General features: G+C 32.6%; 2 protein-coding genes across 2 annotated transcripts in view; both read left to right on the top strand.

The window, feature by feature from the left end:
• Positions 1-5,312, top strand: part of LOC102676592 (head-specific guanylate cyclase) — a 50,498-nt gene extending 45,186 nt beyond the window's left edge. Inside the window, exons 4-11 of the mRNA XM_006613084.2 lie at positions 308-653; positions 2,000-2,372; positions 2,839-3,018; positions 3,655-3,793; positions 3,909-4,075; positions 4,171-4,314; positions 4,757-4,911; positions 5,092-5,312. Of these exons, the coding sequence (XP_006613147.1) occupies positions 308-653; positions 2,000-2,372; positions 2,839-3,018; positions 3,655-3,793; positions 3,909-4,075; positions 4,171-4,314; positions 4,757-4,911; positions 5,092-5,290 (1,703 nt within the window). The 3' untranslated portion in view covers positions 5,291-5,312. The remainder of the gene's footprint in view (positions 1-307; positions 654-1,999; positions 2,373-2,838; positions 3,019-3,654; positions 3,794-3,908; positions 4,076-4,170; positions 4,315-4,756; positions 4,912-5,091) is intronic.
• Positions 5,313-13,925: 8,613 nt separating this feature from the next.
• The window catches only part of LOC102676276 (leucine-rich repeat-containing protein 24), a 419,962-nt gene continuing 412,879 nt past the window's right edge, over positions 13,926-21,008 (top strand). The window contains exon 1 of the mRNA XM_031509237.1: positions 13,926-14,551. The gene's annotated coding sequence lies outside the window, so the exon portion shown is untranslated. The remainder of the gene's footprint in view (positions 14,552-21,008) is intronic.

Raw genomic sequence — 21,008 nt, 5'->3', positions numbered from 1 at the left:
TTTCACTCCATCCAAGAATTTTCATCCGATCCAAGAATTTTCACTCCATCCAAGAATTTTCATTCGATCCAAGAATTTTTACCTGATCGAAGAATTTTCACACGATCCAAGAATTTTTATTCGATCCAAGAATTTTCATTCGATCCAAGAATTTTCATTCGATCCAAGAATTTTCACATGATACAAGAATTTTCACCCAATTGAAGAATTTTCACCGGTAACTCGCGTGTGTATGTGCGTATTGTACCCGACAAAACCGAAAAAATGGCACGAAAGAGGTCCAATTTCTACAATATATCTCTTCCAGACGTGGACGTGAGCACGTTTTTCGATCAGCTTGGGCAGCAAGTGATTTATACAGCTTGCGTTGGTCTACTGGAACGAGCGTTCCGCTGCCTTGGGAACAATCTGACAGCGTTCCTGACCACTCTCGACGGCGTGAACGACGTGGTGCAACATCAGTCCGGATCCGAGGCGGAGGCAGAGTTCGTATGCATCGCCACGCCGGAAGCGATCGAGCTCCATTTCACGACAGATCACCCTTCTGTCGCGTATTTACTGGTCGGAAGTCTGAAGGGTATCGCAAGACAGTTTTACAACGACGATGCCAATGTATACATTCTACCCGATCCCTACAATACGAAATTTTTTAGGTAAGTTTCCCGCGAATTTTACAAAATTCTATATTGTTATATCGATTGTCTATAAGTAAAATATTATTGTACGAAATATTCGAGGATATTATACGAAATAATAGGATATTAAGAATAAATAAAAGAATCAAAAGGTTTATATAAAATTTCGTAAAGTTTGTAAGTTTTATTTAAAAGATAAAAGAATACATAGAATCTTCAGAAAGATGAAAAAAAATATTAAGTAGAGTAATTTAATGTGCATTATGCAAATTATAAAACAAATCAATTAAAGATATGCCAATATTCGTTTAACTTGTAGTATAAATCTAATAATTCTTTCCTCTCTTTCTTCTTTCTTTTTTTTTTCAAGTTCAGCTCATTCGCATAATAATGAGAAAAATTGTACGTGACCAAGTTAAAGGATGAATATTTTTTTATAGATATTTTTTACACTTTGTTACGATCCATATAGAGATGAAATGAGCGTGTGTACATGCCGTGTGTTTAAATATGGAAATTTTAATATAGTTCGTATGCAAAGTGGCGTATACCAAATATATGGAAAAGATGGAAAGGGCGAAATTTAATCCGAAAAGCGGTTTAATTACTTTTTATTCCGCTTCGATTATATCGTTGAAACGAAGATATGCGCATTCGAAATCTGGCCGATTGCCGATTCATTGATCTCAAAGCGACGCGTTTGAAACGTATGATAAGCATCGATCTAGCTCTACGTTGAAAAGAACAATATTTAGTATTTACGCGTTCGATACGTAAGCCGTGTTGACATCGTTCAATTTACATACCGATATTGAAAGAATTCTAGGAATCGCGCTATGAAGTGGACAAATAACGATGTTTGCCGACATTTAAATCGTAAACACACGGATTTATCGATTTTAAAGAGTTCATTACACATTCGACAATGATAAAAAATTCTATTAAACTGTAATTCTGGCGAATGGGAATCCGATTCTCTTATTCCCTAAGAAGAGCCTTTCCTCAAGAGTTCTGTAATTAATTTCTGGATTCGACTTAATTAACGTATTCCTTTAAGAATAATCTTTATTCTTAAAGATTACGTATTAAATTAAGAGCATTTTAGTAGAATGAGAGATTCGAATCAATTCGATCGCTTTCCCGTGATCATGAAATTTGAAGTATAAGGAAAGTCACCTTACTCTTCTAATATATATAAATTTATTATATATAATATAAATTATTATATATAATATAAATTTATTAAATATAAATTATTAAATAACTTATTAAATATAAATTATGTTAAAGAATTACATCAAAGAATTACCCTTAAAGGCATTCTGTATCGTACACTTGTAATAATTTAACGAATTATTTAACAGGTATCGTATCACTCCAGAACTCTACAGCGAGCATTTGGTAGTACCAGAAATCGACGACAATCTGGAGACCTCCCTGTTCCGTCCATTGTCGACCGAAGCCACGGATCTTCGTATGGGAGTAGCTAGTTTTTGCAAAGCATTTCCATGGCATTTCGTGGTTGATCGGCAATTAGAGCTCGTGCAGCTTGGAGTCGGATTCATGAGGATTTTCGGCCATCATCTAAACCGTTTGGGAAGAGAAATATCGACGTATTTCACCTTTACACGACCATGCGGAATTACTTTGACCTTTCACGAGATATTGAAACGCGCGAACACGCTCTTCGTCCTCACCCTCCAAAGACCTCAGGATGTCGATAAATATCCAGCAGAGGTACGTGAATACATTACCCTTATCGGGAGATCAGTAATGTTGTTACACGTTTTAACAAACGTTTGTCGCATGTGTCCACGTATACAAGTGAAAAAAATCGAGCTTTTAATTTTCGAGAATCAAGATGGTGATGGTAATTTCCATTTCAAATGAATATTCTGATTTTCTCGTTTCCCGAAATAAAAGAATCCAATGCTTTTTTTTTCACTCTCGTTGAAATAAGAGAGAAAATCGAATCGATTCGTAGAATAAAAAATTATATAACAGATTTGAAATTTTTCGAATTGAATTTTTTTTTTTTTAATGAAGATTGGCATACATTTTTATTTATCGATAGAAAATTATATTGCGTTGTAAGATTCTTCGTTTAAAATGCTCGAATATTATACATTATCCTTACATAAGAAATAGCAATTCTCATCGAATTTTTAAAATAATTAACCGATAAGATTTCAATTATTTTCAGGGTTTAGAGATGAAAGGTCAAATGGTCCATTGTCCGGAATCAGATTCCATCCTGTTCGTGAGTTCACCATTTTTGAATGGCTTGGAAGGATTAACTGGCCGAGGACTTTTTATATCCGATATTCCATTACACGACGCTACGAGAGACGTTATCCTGGTGGGGGAACAGGCTAGGGCACAGGTATAATAAAATTCACGTATCATTTTTTTCTGGTATCGTCGCATTTATATTTATAGAATTCATGCAATGGATAATATTATCCGTTCCCTTAAACGATGCATTATGTTTGGAGCGGGACGAGAGAAATTTTCAGCGTGCAATTTCATATCTCGATGAAAATTTTATTTGTGGATAAATCTCGTAAAATATTCATTGGGATTTTCAATTGAGTGGAGTAGATTTAATATTGTGCATTTTAAAAGACGCGTCTCTTCGAAAGGATTTTGAATCCTCGAGTTAGAGGGCGTTAGCGTGCAGAGTGTGCATTTCAGATGGCGTTAGTGTTCAATGGGTTGAATTAAGCATACGTTGATAAAGTCGTTCTTTGATGACTATAAAAAAAATAAACTTATCAGTAGGAAAAAATGATACACAAATATTCTTTTTTTACAGGAAATTTTTAAATGAATTTTGCATGAATATACAACTAATTATTAATTTTTGAAAGCACAGGGATTTTTCTATTAAACTTTATTCATTGACTGCATATAACTTAATAACTCGTTTAAATATTTTTTCTTTTTTTTCTTATTTACAAATTGTTTAATTAATCATGCATAAATGTAGTATGAAATAAAATAAAAGTTTCTCCTGTAGGATGGTTTGAGAAGACGAATGGATAAATTAAAAAGTTCCATAGAAGAGGCAAATCTTGCTGTGTCTGCAGAAAGAGAAAAGAACGTCAGCTTGCTTCATCTTATATTCCCTCCAGATATAGCGAAACGTTTATGGTTGGGTAAATATTTCAATTTGAAACTGAGAAAAGTTCCTTTGCATTCAAATAATTTTCCCTTTTTTATAATTATCTGTTAGGAGTTATAATTTTGTTCCAATTAAATTTTTACTTTCAGGAGAAACAATCGAGGCAAAAACTTATCCTGAGGTAACGATGCTTTTCAGCGATATCGTCGGTTTCACGGAAATTTGTTCCACCGCGACACCGATGATGGTCATTAACATGCTTCAAAATCTTTATGAACAGTTCGACTCGTTTTGCGGTCAGTTGGATGTTTATAAGGTGCGAATTTTATTTTATTTTCTATTAAATTATAATAACTTCTATTCGATATTGTAACGTCAAGTTTCCTTTATTAATTAAAATCAAAATTTTAGGTGGAAACAATCGGAGACGCTTATTGCGTGGCATGTGGCCTCCATCGTGACACTTATATTCATGCACAACAAATAGCTTGGATGGCCTTAAAAATGATACAAGCATGTTCTCATCATCTAACTCACAAAGGCAAACCAATTAGGGTAAGATTCATAATCAATTTATTCTTTCTCTTTCAAACAGATAATATACATTAAGATACAAACAGTTAAAAGTAATTTAACTTTAATCTTAAAATAATATTGATTCATATTTTACAATTCTCTGACATTTAAGTTAGATTAATTTCTAAAATTATTAAAACTTTTCCTATTTGAATTATTTTGATCGTTATAATACAGAGGTAAGTAAATGCAGTTAACTTTAAAAGCAAAAGTTATAATATAATAATTTAATAATTTAAGTTAGTAATTTATTACTTTGTACCAATTTACATTTTATATATTTAAATATCAAGTTGTTAAAGTTTTTAAATTTTCTTGTTGTATTTACAATGCCTTGGAAAAAGAATATTGTCAATTTTAGATAATATAATAAATATAAAACTGAAAATTAATATATTAAACTGTATTTCTATCTTTTTAGATGCGTATTGGAATTCACACTGGAATGGTATTAGCGGGTGTTGTTGGGAAAAAAATGCCAAGGTATTGCCTTTTCGGGCACAATGTTACCTTAGCTAATAAATTCGAATCTCTAAGCGAACCACTTCGTATACACGTTAGTCCAACGACGTATATGTAAGTAATCTTTATCTCAATTTTTATTATAATAATCCAAAAATTTATTTCTTCGACTCGTTTATCACTCCAATAAATTAACTATATAAAACAATATTAAAAAATATTGACACGTTCTATTATTTAATATTATCATAAAATAAATTTCACATAACTGACATTGTCATCTGTTTATGACAGCTTATTGAAATATCCTATATCAGGATTCGATCTGGAACCACGACAGAAAGAATTTCTGCCCAAGGAATTCCCAGCTAACATAGAAGGAACGTCTTATTTCCTGAACGATTACAAGCACAAGGACGTGGATGTGACTCTACCGTTGGATCTGCATATTCAAAGCGCGATCAGGGAATACAGTCTTGGAAGCACTGTGTAGATATTTAAATAATAAAAAAGAACCATTCCAACGAATGTGCGTCGTTCGTGAATGTCGCTGTACCAATTGCTACTCTGTCCATAATAACAACAATTTCTCGGTAAACGTCTGTTCTCCAATCAATTCACAAAACTGGCACCGTGTAACGACGCTGATTCTAACCAGCCTAAACAGCCGATTACCTGGCCCGATAATATTTATACGCAGAGTTTTAGGTTACAATTATATACTTATGATTATATGAGCAAATAAATCTGTATGATAATTCGTCTAATTATTTTATTCTTAACGAATATTATTACGTAAAGTGCACCATCTAATGTGACCGTTTAGATTAATTTTCTTACTCCTTGAATCGATTCTTTGTATTATAATCATTATTTCGTTGCATAAAGAGAATTATTAAGTTATTTTTAAGTCCGTCGAATTCGAAGTTACGAGAAATTAAAGATCAGTGAAAAAAAACTTTGTATTGCTTCATTAACAACAAAAAATACTCACATTAAATGATTATTCAACCTATGTATAATTTATATTTAATAATTCTTCTAAACTAAAGTTAGAATTCAATAATTTCTTTATCGTATGCATACAATATTTCTTTATCTAATTAAAATTGTTAAGAAATAAAGAATTTAATTCCAATTTCCTTTCATACTAAATCGGTCCAAATTTAAAACATTTAATTTTGTTAATCCAACTTTTTTGCAGTCAATTTTTATCAGCAAATAATATCTCAATTCCCATTTTCAACATCGAGAAATGGTTACCGCTAGTCGATACTGTCGCAATCTTTTTCTCTTCTTTATCTAACCCTTTGAAGCCAGTCGGTCTCTTTCATTTCTTGATAAAGACTCGCTCTAGACTCGAATCTTGCACAACACCGATCTTTATTCTCCGAAATAATAGCTATTCGTATTCCTTAACGAGGCAGCCGGTTATCATAACGAATTGTTGTTGTCACATTGCGTCCGATCATAGCTTTTTCTTTTCCCTCTCTTTGCTCCGCACGAGTGTGTTCTACCGGTGGCGCATTTTTCCTGGAAACATTACTTATTTACCATGAAACGTTACGTTCCCGTGAACACGTCCGTTCCGCTTTCCTCCCCGGCGGTTTTTCTAGATTTCAGACGTTTATCGGTGACGTTAATATACTCGGATGCCGTTTTATTTGGCTGAATTCCATTGTAGGTGAGAAAGAAAGGTGAAACGAAAAGGAAAACGAATGGAATAACGAGTGAAACAATTATATTTAATTGTAACATTAAAAACTTACGAACTGCATCTATGTTGGATCAGTTTCTAATTTAATTACATTCCAGGATGGTCAATTATGTATGAACTCTCTTGGCGAATAATGAGATGGCAAAGAATTGGATGTATTCTTTTGTAAAATTCCAAGACGAAAATTTATTTTTCTCGCGAGAGATGGTTCTAAAAAAAATATTGGACATCTGCTTTTTTTTATTGATTATCATCCATATTGAAAAAATGAAAATAACTTTTAGCAAAGTTGGAAAAAAATTGGAAATTGGAGGATGTGGGAATAAATTTTTAAAAATAACTTTTATAATAAAAAGGTAACGGGGTATCCGATATTATAATTATCAATATTTTCAAAAAAAATATTCGAGAGAATAAGAAAAATATATATTTAATTTCAAATAAATAAAAAATTTTGATTAATACGGAATCATTGAACAACTTATTTGATTTTAAAATTGCTTTTTATTTATAAATAATAAATAACGAAAATTCTCTCTCTATGATGTTCAATTAAAAACTTTTGATATTAAGTATTGTTTGATAAATATAACAAGGAAATATTTTATTATAATTTTATAAGGCATTTACAAATCGTAAATTCAATAGTATTTTTTTTCTTTGGTTATTGAACATTTTTTTTTTTCAATTTTAATAAATTCTCTTAACATCGTTGTCATTATTTTCGGATCTTCTTGCTCGAGATTTTTGAGTTTTCGATATGAACAGATATTTTCCATATTTGATAGAATTTACTTTTCATTTCGGACAATAATTAAAATATATTGATAATCAATGTATATAACATAGTGAACATTTGAATACGATACAATTAATTGCATTAAGAATTAAAATGCAAATAACAGCTTATTGTAAATAAAATATATATTGACATATTACGAAGTAATAAAATATAACGTAACTAAATTACATTTAGGGAAAGTTCTCTATAATTTACTTTAAAATTTAATTTCAATTTTAATCAATTTATATACAATTTCATTGTACGATTTTCTTCGATTTTATTATTGTTAAACTTTCTTTTAAAACATCACCTATATCAAAACGACATTTAACACAAAAATACGAAGACGATGAAGAATTAATCACAGTGTTGCAATACATCATATTATTACATCATTATTAATTTCTCATAATATAATGAAACGAGGAGTTTCGTTTCGATAATAATCTGATTAAAACTATGAAGAACATTTTCCAATTCAATAATTAATCATAAACTAATCTCTTACAAACAATTACAAAATTCCATTACTTAAAAATTCATTTACTCGTCAAATAATAGATCGCTTAATGTTTAACGATAACGTTAACAAAATATAATAACACGATGATCTATCACACTTTCATAAATTAACTGTTCGAGCAAACTTTACTTTCGAAATTTAGAAACGATGGCGCACGATGGATCAAAGTTTCCGGTACCCGCGGGAATAGGCAATCACGTGGCGGATCGAAAGGTCCCTGCACCGGCTCGTATTGTTCCGGCTTTTTGGCGCATGGTGCACGTGTTATTTCATCGGTGACCACAAAAGAAAACGGAGGCGTGTACAGCGTGTAAAAACTAAAAAGCCGGAAAAAGAAAAGAAATTACAAAAGAACAGGCACCGGTTGCCTGTTAACGGAGGGGAAGGGAGTCTATACATTCGAGCATACTCCTATATATCTGGCCGCGTGCTTTTTTCGCGTGCCTCGCCTGTATAAACGTACCTTTACTATTTCTTATGCTGCCATTCATCTCAACGAGACCCGCGGCCGTGCAAAGAGAAAGAAATTAAACATTGGGCCTTCCGGCTATGCCGCGTAATCAAACGCCGCTGAAACTAACGAAGCAGCTTGCGGGATGAGACAGACAGAGCCTGATATCAAAATATAAGAAACGGATACAGAGAGAGAAAGAGAGAGAGAGAGAGAGAGAGAGAGAGAGAGAGAGAGAGAGAGAGAGAGAGAGAGAGAGAGGAAGAGAGAGGAAGAAAAAGAGGACACGCAGGAATAGACATAGGGGAAATAATAACTTAGATGACGTGCAATGAAAAGTATAGAGAGAAAGATAGGGCAGAAAGATGGAGGAGAATGTCTTCCGTTATCCAGGACGAGTATCGCGAGTACTTTGGTCGTGTAATATCTCTCCTCTCTTCAAAGATATGACTATGGTCGAACGAAATTGCACCTAATGGTACAAAATGACGAGGGACAGCGAGAGACGAGCAGACGAGAGAGAGGGTAGATGACGGAAGAGAGATCGACGTATAGATAGAAGCTACAGTGGTCGTCGAAAATTAATCAGATTTTATATTATTCGAGATGAATGGCGACATATTTTTGGTTCGAGTTATCAACTATATATTATACAATCGTAATGTTTTGTCCATTTATCCGGAAGATCCACGACAATGAAATTAAGCTCCATTGAACATCGGAGGATGGTGAGCGAGCGATAATTTCTTTCTTCCACTGCCTGATTCGTAATAACTCGAATTTGGTAAATATATTCTGTTTGGGTTTGCAGTATCTCCGCTTCACACTCGAAATGTACATTATTCCATTTGAACGAGTGTATTGTTCCTGTGACAGGATGCCTCCTTGCGATAGATTGCTCGTTGTACTCTAATGCACCGAAGTAGGTAATCGATTAGCGAACACTTCTCCTCAATTCGAGAATCGTCGAACTCCAGATTATTAATTAGACGTGTATATAGCTATGCAAAATTTCAAAAGTTTCATTTTAACTGGGAACACGGGAATTTGCCAATTGAATCGTGAATGAAATTCAATTCGTAATATATCCTTTAAATAACATAATCGTTGAATGAAACTATATATATATATATTTTCCTTAATATTCCATGTTATTACCATGAAATTATTCGAGTGAAATACGTTTTGTTAAATTAATCATAATAATTTGGTTTAGTTTCTCTTCCTCTTTCTTTTTCCCTCCGTCCTATGAATTTATTATTTATTAATTATTTCGATTATGACAGAAATACGAAGGAAAGAAGAAGAGGCGGAGAAAATTAAATTAAATGAAAAGTTAATTAATAGCAACTAACAAGCGAGTTAACCTTCATTTTTATCTAGATAACGTAAATATTTTAATAAGATATTCACATGGTTAAACGCTGGTGGCGGGATATTTCAACTATCCCAAGTTTAATATACATAGCATTATCTACATTCTCCGTTTAATTACATTCTCTTAATAGTTTGTAACAGCTTCGAGTAAGTTGACACCAAGAGTTTGGATGATATTAAGAAATCATTTATTTACTTTGAAACATTCGAATCGGTTAGAAATTGTTCTGATTATTGGTAATTAATTTTTTGTTATTATTTTTTATTAATTAAAAAATATACCAAACTATATTTGAGACGAATTTTCGAAAGAGAAACGGTATTCGTAAAAATATGAATATAAGAATAAAGTATTTATGGTAGGAACAAAAGAAAAGAAAGCGAGGAAAAATTATGCACCGCGGAGTTCTGTAGTTATAAAACTACTCTTAATGAGTGGAAACTTGGGTGGACACTGTATTTAATTGAAGTAATGAAAGTTTACCAACTAGGTAAAAAAAATACTTGTTAGATACTGTATTTATTTTTCATACTTTCGAATTAACTAATCGCGTTCCTAAATATCAAGACTTGAATTATACATAATTCTTAATGCAGCATTGTATTCAAAATTAAAACAATTTGAAAAAGCATGAAATATCTGTTAATTTTTATTCAACTTTTATTCGTCCTATAGAAAAAATTATAAGAATATAAATATTATATGATCTGTGCGAGATTAAATAACTAAGAACTAAATTAATAAAAAACATACAATATTTCGTTCGTAAAACACTGGATTTCTTTGTTTAAATAATAGGAAATTTTAATTTTCTACGCGATTTTTATTAGGAAGTATAAATATTTTTCACTCTTCACGTTTCAGTCCAAGGTTCATCTTCTTTCTACTGGGAATAGGACAAGTATGAGACAGGCTTGAAAAATTACCACAGTACTGTCTACTACAAAAGTTTCATTAAGAAACACTTCGTAATTTATTTTCACACCTGCATCTTGTTCTCTCTCTATCTTCAAACTTTGGTAGACAAAATCAAACGTAATACAAAGAATACACACAAGAAAAAGAGAAAAATAATTAAAATATTTAAAATAAAAATAAAATAAGAAAAAATGTTTGATATTGATTTTTTATGGGAAAAAATATTCAAAAATTTCACAAAATATCTATCATATCTATTCTTTCAAATATATAAATATATATTTTCATAATGCAAACATAAATATATTCTGCAAAGATATGTTATTTTATTTAACTATCTTTTTCCCGATTAAACAGCTATGACTATCGACAGATTTTAAAAACAAACCGAATATTAAATATTTAACGAATATATGGTATATGCTTGGACACGTAGTCGTATGCATCAAAATGACTATTTTTCTCTTGTTGACAAAAAAATATCGCGATGATATTTGACCTGATTTAACAAAAAAATATTATAAAAATTATGAAAAGTAAAAAGAAGTCCTTAAAAAATAATTCTTTTTCTTTTTTTTTTAATTTTAAACTAAAACTTTTTATATTTTTAAACAATAAAAAATCCAATCCAGAAATATAATCTCTGAAACTTCGTTTTAATCGCTAGATTCTGTAACAATTTTATTTCAAGAGCAGTCAGTTTTATTTCAGCAGAGCAGTTCAAGAGTTGATGACCGATACATAACGCCGACGTTTTGCATTCGGACAGAAACAAATGAACGTAAACGTTATGCATCGGTCATCAACCCGAAAATGGATAAATAAACGAAAGCATTTCAGGATTTAACAATTAAATTCAGGATACTACCAGAATTGGATTTTTTTCCCTTTCTTTCACGTTAATACATCCTTTACCGATGAATCATCAGAGCCAAAAATGAAATAAAAATTCATCTCGCATCTTGAATACGCGTATACATAAATACATGCATTAAAAAAAAAAAAAGAGAATGTATACGTTAAAAATTCACGATATTTCACAAATCAACAAAATTATCGCGTTTATGGTGATTCTGCATTTCGCGTTCGGATTTACCGTAACGTAATTTTCATGTAACGCCGAACATTTTAATCATAATAATTCTAGTTGTCCGTATATCGCGCATACCGTATGCAATATTCCACGGAAAAACGTTTCATGAACAATATTTCGCGACGACTCGGATAACAAAACGTTATCTCGTGTCTCTTGGAGACGCGCGAAATCATAGCTGATTCGTTTTAATTCGTCGGCGTGCGCGAAATGGTGGAAAGGTATTAAAAATTATTCTAACGCGAGGCGTTACGGGCAGAAAGATATTTCGATGGGACTGAGGTTGAGGGAACGACGAAGCACGAAATACACGAGCAAGGGGGAGCGCAGTGAATGAAACGTAATTTATTCAATTGCTTCTAATAAATGTCGTACACCCGAACCACGGTAGGTACGAGTGACTAAAAAATTCGTCCGCCATTGCCACGCCCTCTGCATTCGGAACAATGCAGAGAAATGCAGGAATTCTACTCATTCAAAATATCGATCAATCGTAACTTCGATGCTCGAACATTAATATATACACATATATTAACATACGGAGAGAAAGGCGTTATAAATCGTAACGAACGAAACGAACTCTTTCCTTTTTTTCCCCTGATTATTCGTTCGACAATGGCCATTGTCTTTGGCGCGTTTATTTACGCCCGCCAATTTTGCCGATTAACTTTTCACGGGGCCGAAGAACGACCGATACAAAGCTTTCACCGACGATTTAAATGGCAATAAATACAATTATCCAATTGCAAAAATATGACCTGTATGCAAAAAAATCGACGATATCGAATGAATGGACACGTATTATTGATTTATATGAGAATGCACGGGGTGTCCAAGTTTTTTCCATTAAAAATATTTCAATATGTTAGAAAAAAATAGATTTTTTTTTTAAATTTTTAGATTTAATAGATCACGTTAAAAGAGCGTGTATTAAGAGCAAAGCAAAGATTAATTGAAAATGCAAAGAATCGATTATATTGATTGAGCTCTCGTATAAATTAAAAGAGAGATCAAAGTTATACAACCGAAATTTGAATCGATCGATAAATTCTAAAGTTAATGAAACCATTAAATTACATTTATCGAAAATATTTGTACCTATATAATAGAAAAATATAGTCAACCGTGAATTCATCCAATCACACGTAGAATTCGACTCGCTTTCGGGATAATGCGCCACGTGCTCGCCAAATGCGTACACATATATACGTCTTTACACGTATTCACAGTTGGAAAGAGATTGTTTACCGTGTCCCGAGTACCGTCGTGTGAATGCCATATTTGCCGAGAGGGCTTGAGAATTTCTTCGGCGAAGTAAGGTAAGAGCGATATAAACAAACTAAACTAAACAGAGATTCAATGGCTAGAAGCTAAACTAGTAGCTTCGTTTAATAGTAAATATTAAATAAATATTGAATATATATTAGAATTATAAATTAATAAATTCTAACGATTTTTGAGATATAATTTTATTTGTGAATAATAGCAATTTAATTATGAAATTTCATTATTTTTCCTATTAATTTTAGCCTATTCATATTATGAGAAAAATATGGCGGTTTATTTCGATGATTTTATCCAATTCTTTTCTTCGATCATATTAACTTGTATGTTATGTAAGTTCTGGAAAATACGCCAGTTGTACAAGGACTTACAATCTAGTTTAAAAATTGCTTTCTTTGTTACCTTTACAACATGACTTTGTCACGAGGCAAGACCACTTTTCGTTCCTTTATCTGTGTACGATGTCCTTAAGCGATTTTAACTGATCGTTAAAAGTAACAATTTCTCTAATACTTTATGAAATTATACAAAAAATATTTCTTTAAAGCTATTATAAATTGTAAAAATATTTAAATTTAAAATAATTATTAGAAACGAATAAATTTAAAGATGCAAAATTATATCTCCGTGAAATCCGTGAGATATTACATAAAAAAATTTTTTTTTTAAATATCAACCGTGAATGATAATTTGCAAAAGTGAATTTTGCTATTCAACATGATCGTATAATATGCGCAATATCGTTTTAGAATCGATGTTCTCGTTATGTTTACGAAAATCGAGATTGTTATTTCCGGATGGCATTTTCTGCATCGGTGAATCAAGTAGTATTTGATTTAACATGTGCACGATCCATACGACGAACGTATACTCCAGTTTCTAAGGAATCGGAGCACAGGGAGACCGGCCAAAGACGCGTGACGCTATAGGTCAGGTATCGGCCGCCAGGAGCGCAGCAATCGCGTACGCTAGCCTCAAGACTTTCTCGACACTCAGTCTGCCGGAGTCTGCAGCGCGCGAAAGTTGTATGTGCGACGCGTAGCGTGTGTCACACCGGTCCGTACAGGATATTTCGTCGGCGTGTCAGTGCTGCAGTCGACAGTTTTTCCTTTTTTCTGTGCAACATAATGTGACAATCGGAACGCACGCGTCAGTTCGTGATTAATATCGATTCTCGCGAGATTTAACGTGGATAAATAAATCGCAAGTGTCGATGTTTTCGGTTTTTGTACTCGTCGAACGCGTTACCACGTGATTTTTCTCTGTCAAGTTTGAACACGGAAAGAACCGTGTTACTCGTGTTCGATATCATCGAAGTGAGTGTTTGATAATAATTTTCGGAGTGTGATCGTGAATCTTTGAAATATACACGATGCACGCGTTGCGGTGAGAACGGAGGGAAAAAAGAATTTGAGCGGGAGTGCCATTTTGTAAAGTTTCGTGCATCAGCCGCTGTCTCTGTGTGTGTCGCAGCTGCAGCGTCCCTCGCGACCGGTCAAGAGAGACAAGGAAGAAAAAGGAGCAAGGTTGCTGGTGGCGGCCACGATTGACGGATAGCGGCGATCGAGCGGGGAGAACGGCGACCACCTTGTATGGCAGTAAGTGTTGATATTTTTGTTCTGCCTTCGTCTCGAGACTCGATTCATTCTTTTTCCACGCGGTTCTCATTTATGCGCGCGTTCGGCTATGACCTTCTTGGGATGCATGCGAATAAGAGTAGTCGATCTTTTACCTTACTAACCCCTTCTCCGTGGCACACGAGGCAGACGGGACATTCGAATACGCTCTTTTCTTCGAGTAACGTGGACTTACTCGGAATGGAATCTTGCCTCGGGAACACGAACCACCTCTGTACGAGGAACTTGAACGTTGATCTCTCTTTACTCGGGATCTCTTGTTATTTGAACTTCGGTGACCAACGACAAGAAACGATTGTCGTACCCAATCGCATACTGATTCAATGTTTTTCCCCTCGTTCTTTACGGTACAGGTTTAAAATCTGTGCATCGTGAAGTTTCAATGATTCTTTATTAAACGGACCTTTGTCGAAAGTTTGGAGCGTTGATCTGTAGTTGGCAGGTATTTGAGAGCAAAAAGATCGACCAACCGGAAAACAGAACCGATCCTAGGCGGTCGTTCCCTAACCACTACGAAATAGCCCGATTGTGTAGAATCCTTTCAAACTTATACGCTCTCGAACATCGTCTTTCAAAGGTGCTCGACACGGTCCACAGGTTGTGTTGAGATAAATCACAGCTTTCTTTCTTCACATTTTTTTCAAGTTTTTTTTCAAGTTTTTTCGTTTTCAAGTTAGAAATATTCAATGTTTAAAAAACGTTTATTTCTGAATATTTTAAGTGAATATTATTAATATACTAATACGCATATTTTGCACTTTATAAAATTTCATGAGTATAGATAATTGAGATAGTTGGAGTATGAAATTTTTATTCGTTTTTCTTATACAACTTAATATAGAAGTTAAAGTAATGGCTTTACAAGTAATATTTAATTTATATTTTGTGCAATATGCTAAATATTACGCTTACAATCATGATCGTAGAAAATTGCACATCGTTTATAGCAAACGTTTATGTCAATTCAACTTGGAATACTCAAAGGATTTATAATAGTATTTCTTAATGCTAAATTTTTACAAGTTATTTATATTACTTGATATATTTTCTTGATTTAAAATTTAAATTTCTGAATTAAATTTATTTTAATTCATTTTAAATTATTATTTAAAAAGAATTAAATTTATTTATTCATTTTATATTTATTTATTTATTATTTATTCATTTTATATTTATTTATTTTAAATTTATTTTAATTCATTTTAAATTATTATTTAAAAGAACTTTAAAAAATACATTTATTATGTAAATAGATAATTAGATATTTTTCCTTTCATTTAAAGAATTTATAAAAAAAATAAAAAATTAAAATGTTATCTATTCGAATTTTGTGCATTTGTTTTTTTTTTCTCGCGATACAACTTTTAAAATATATGAAGAATTTAAATATTTGAGTATCGATATATTTTTTTTTTTATAATTTTTAAAATTCTTTCTAATTTTCTATAAAATTATTACGTGTAGCTTCCTTAATGAAATTAATGATTTTTTTAAAGAAATACCGGAAATGTTTCATTGATTAAATTTCATTCACTACTTTGGAGATAATGCATCCTTTCTACTTAAGTGCATTTAAACTTCTAGTTTGAAAAAAGCTTTCGCTTTGAGCATTATGCATTTTTAACAGTCTTCTCCCTTTAATAACGTTATATCGCTACATTCTAGTTTTTAACTTATTCGCATTTTTAAAAATACGTAAAAGAGAATATTTGAAGAAATATTTATGCATATATTTGTGTCGCTAATGAAAATCATTTTTGTTCACATTTTTGTCTTTTTTTTTTAAAAATTTCAATTTATAAAAATCAAATATTGAAATAATATTAAATTTTAAAATATTAAATTTTATTTTTAATAAAATTTCTTTAATTGCAAAATTGAAGAGATTCTAATATTGGAATAGAATATATTTGAAAAAATTTTCAAAGAATTTTATAAGAATTAATTATATGTTTATTCTCTTCTTATATATATATATATATGGTCAATTTAATAACAATATACATCACGTTTTTATATTTAAATTTAAAAAAAAATCAATGATTTGATTGAACGAAGTACCGCAATACATTTATTTAAAATGCAGCAATCGGATTTAAATGCAGAAACATTGTTACCTTTCTAATTTCTTTTCTCAACACGTTCACCGCATTCATCTTGGATACAAGTTAGCACGTATTCTCGCGATATGCACGTAATGATTCAAATGTAGGGCATGAATTAAAAATCTCAAGAAACAATTATAAACGCGTTACAAATAAATAAATACCTATTTCATAATCATATACACAACAAAATTTACATATACAACAAATATATTTTCTACGAAAATCACTCTTCATCACTCTTCCATCCCTTTCCAAAAAGAAGGAGCACACGAATCACAAGCAACGACTCGACCGCAACATTCCTCGCATTCCCTCTGTACCCAAAACTCTGCTAACCATCTGCGCGAATACTATATCCACGAAATTCGCACGTTTCGAAATCGAAGACGTGTGACACGAATAGCACACACCTGTGTATACACACACACGTGTATATATTGAACAAAAATTTTTCGCGTCGACAATGTTCTCGATGGTTGTCTGTCGCGACATCGCGTGAATCCGCATAAGATAGAAAATCCTGCTTATCCAGCAAAAGTTATACGCCCTACCGAACCGAGGCCTGGTAAACCCATGGTAAATGGTGACGACCTCGAGAAAGATCTCTTCAGGTGACGCGATACGCGCTTGTGCACGCGTGAAAGAGCATTTTGGGCGATGTTGACTCGACGCGACGTAGAACGAATGAGTAGACGTCGGGATGGGGATAAAACGAGAAAGAGAAGAAGTGGAAGAAAAAATGAGAGGAGTAAATAAAAGGAAAAATAGATCGAAAAGGTAGGGTGCGTAGCAGCGGGGTTATCCGAGCTCGCCGGCCACGCACGTAAATCTGGCGGAGAGTCGTTAGTCATGCTTTATTTCGCTTTAGTTTTCCGTACACGCTGAAATAGCATCAACTTTCCAGGAAGGGGCTGACTCACGCGCTTTTGAAATCCATTCAGAAAGTGACGAATGCCCATGCATGCCACGCACTACCGCCGGCTGGCCGAGCGCCACATGTGTGCCGGCTAATGGCTCGTCTTTCGTTTTATTGCCGCATATGCTGACAATGAAACGTCCCGTGGATTTTGTTCTCGTCTCGCCTTATCTGTAAGGATAACAGGAATTGAATACAGATCGAAGGAGTGCATCCGTTTCGTCTCGGGCTCTGGATTACTTAGAGTTATGAGATAGGACACGTTTGAGAATTCTGTTCCATGCTTGATACGTTGACGATCAGTAACGAGAATTTTATATTATACGTCGAATTGACGGGTTTTAAAGGGTTTTAAAGGGTATTAATATTGGCTGTTATTCAGACGGAGCTAAAAATACATGTTTGAATGAATTAGAGTTGTTAAAGTTAAAATGACGTGAAGACATTGGCGGGTTTTTAATATGATTTTGTACACGAAAATAATAAATTTTAAATAATTTTATTTCAATTTTATTTACCTGTTTATGATAGGTCGATAGTTTCAGAGTCCAAAGAAGTTTAAAGAATGAGTTAATAACTTTTATCTTCACAAATTATGTTACATGTATACATTATATTTGTATATTTATTGTATTCCAGTATTTTGTTTAATTAATAATTATTTTTTCAAGTTTTTTTGAAGTAGAATGAAAATTATTTATATATTTTATGAAAATTATTGCTGTTACTAACATACTCCATGAATAATTCAATTAAAGGGGAAAGAGAAAGAGGAGATAGATAAACAAAAATTATTGTTCAAAGTTTTAGCAGTTGAAATACTTTGCTATTAATCAATGTAACTTTTGGCTGACCTAATTTGTCAGTGGAGTTTCTCTTGCACATACATTTCAGATTGTTTATTCTTGATTAAAAGTCTATGTATATGTTATCTTTCTATGAAAGAATATTATAGCATAATCTAATTATTCGTGGAGAAACAAAATGTTAATTACAAGTACTTTATTTTGAAAATACTACATATTTAATCTAGCGAATCTAAATTATTATTCGTTTTCGAAAACTCATTATTTGTATTAAAGTGTTTAAAATGCTCCACGATTTTTTTTTTTTATGTATATTCATTTAGTTTCATGGAAATAAAAGTTGAAAAGATATTGCTTGTGTATTTCCAATTTCACATTTTTCGTGTAAAATAACATTCGAATAATATTTTTATATATATATAAAATAACAAATTGATACACAGCTCTCCAAATATCATTAATATTTGTAATTGTAGTTCTGTTAAATGATTTTAAAAAATGGGTACAATTCTTATATAATGTAACTCGCATCGTTTACGTGTTTTATACACTACTGATTGCGTTCTGTGTACAATACTTCTATGTACGAGTTTCGAGCCACATATATCGTTGTTCAGAGAAAATTAGTTTGGCTTTAGAACACGAATATGAACATGTTTTGTTCCTGCAAAATTGAATAAAAAAGTCATTTTCACGATTGTATCGTAGCTCCGCAATTTGTTACGATTTGCTGCACTTTTAAATCACCGTTGCTAGCAGTATACAAATGGATTGCAAAAAAAAAAAAAAAATAACAAAGAATCACAATGTTTAAGTATTCATTAAATATTTTACAAAATTGCGAAAAAGATTCATGGGATGTAATTAAACTTGAGAGAAATTAAATAAATGGTACACGAATGAAAGGTAATCGTGAAATTATTTAATTAAGATTTAAAATAATTTCCTAGTTTTTTCTAATAATCTCGTAAAATGATTACATATAATGAAACCGATGAAGTCCTAAATATCGAATAAGAGAGAGAGAGAGAGAGAGAGAGGAAGAGAGAAATACTTGTCCCATATTGTGCTCGGTTAAGAACACGATGATATTGAGCAGGATGGAAATATAAAACTGCTAATAATTACGTAAGAAATCGTGCGGTATTGCTAATATTCTCGTGCACTTGGAGGCACTTATGCTTATTAAGTCCATAGTCTCCCTGTGCATCATGTGATAAGGGGTAATGAGATATAGAGAGTGGAGAATAGGTTCTCGAATAGAATGGTCCGAGCATATAATGCTGGTTCCGTTCGGTTCTCGGAAATTAATTACAATGTTCAACGAGCGGTTCGTGATAATCTGATTGAGATTCAAATTAATTTGCGGCTCGTGTCCTCTTTTCAAAATAGTCAAGAAACTAAATATCGATCATTCGAGCCGAAAATTATTATTTTTCAATCTCTTAATAGAATTAATCCTCGACGTTTCCACTTCTGAAAATGATCGTCGTCGTTGAAAATTATTTTAATAAAAGTTATCGAATTTATTTTAATTTATGCGATTGGACAAAATCTTCTACACGATAAAAAAAATTATTTTCGAATTTTTTAATCCAATTAACGATTTTTCCTAAAATGTTTATTAAAGAGGTTCGGTTCGATATTCGATTTTCCAGGTAATGATTAAATTGATACGATTGAACAACCTTTTTATAAAATATTAAATTTTAATCGTTAATCCTACCTAAATGGTAGGAAAATCACTTTCACAATTTTTAACGTAATTACTCTGCCACACTTTTCCTAAAATGGATATAATGGAATTTCAAAAATTCGGTTAATATTCGTTAAATTCAACGTCTGACGATTATCCTAAAAAAATTATCGAATGAATCGATACGAATTACATTTCGAGGCCTTGGTAAAATACGTACACCCTAAAATGGTAATGCCTCATGCGTGGAGGCTAGCCAGGCAATAAACGTAAGCTCCGGGTAATGTATCGTAACTTAAAGTGTGCCAACATTGGCGTGAACAGGTCAGGGAAAAGTTATTTTAAGCGGGGTGGATACATGAGCGAAAGGGCCATTGATATCGCCGGGAAATTAGAATCAGTAAAATGTCGAGATGGTATCGGAATCGTGGCGCATCCTTGAAAAATTAAACAGGCATAAAACGATCGTTGGTCGATCGGATGGAAAGGAGGGCGCAAGAATCGTGTGTGGCATTCATGCCGTGACCGTATAACGAGAAAAAAACTTTAAAAACGCGTTTGAATCGCGGTGTAATCTTGTTCCCCATACAGAAATCAGTTTTGCATGTCGTCAATTTTTCTCGCCCGAGCGTGACTCACCGTTGGATGTTCACAATCAACGTTTGATGTGTCACGCGCGAACTCGCTACTTGTAAATATTTCCCTTCCCTCCTGTAAATATATCTCGTTAATCATTTGAAATTGTTGGACCTTTCAAGAAGTGCTTTAACACGTTATGTGAAATTTGTAATGACACCATCCGCGAAAATAAATGAATAGCCGGAGCAAAATACTATCCCTCGCGATCCGGTTAGATGTACGATAAACGTTTATGTAAACTGTATTTATCGTCGTTGCGCG

This window comes from Apis dorsata, unplaced genomic scaffold (assembly GCF_000469605.1).
Source record: "Apis dorsata unplaced genomic scaffold, Apis dorsata 1.3 scaffold_133, whole genome shotgun sequence".
Taxonomy (NCBI): domain Eukaryota; kingdom Metazoa; phylum Arthropoda; class Insecta; order Hymenoptera; family Apidae; genus Apis; species Apis dorsata.
Note: the sequence above shows the minus strand (reverse complement) of the source record. Positions and strands in the feature narration are given on the sequence as shown.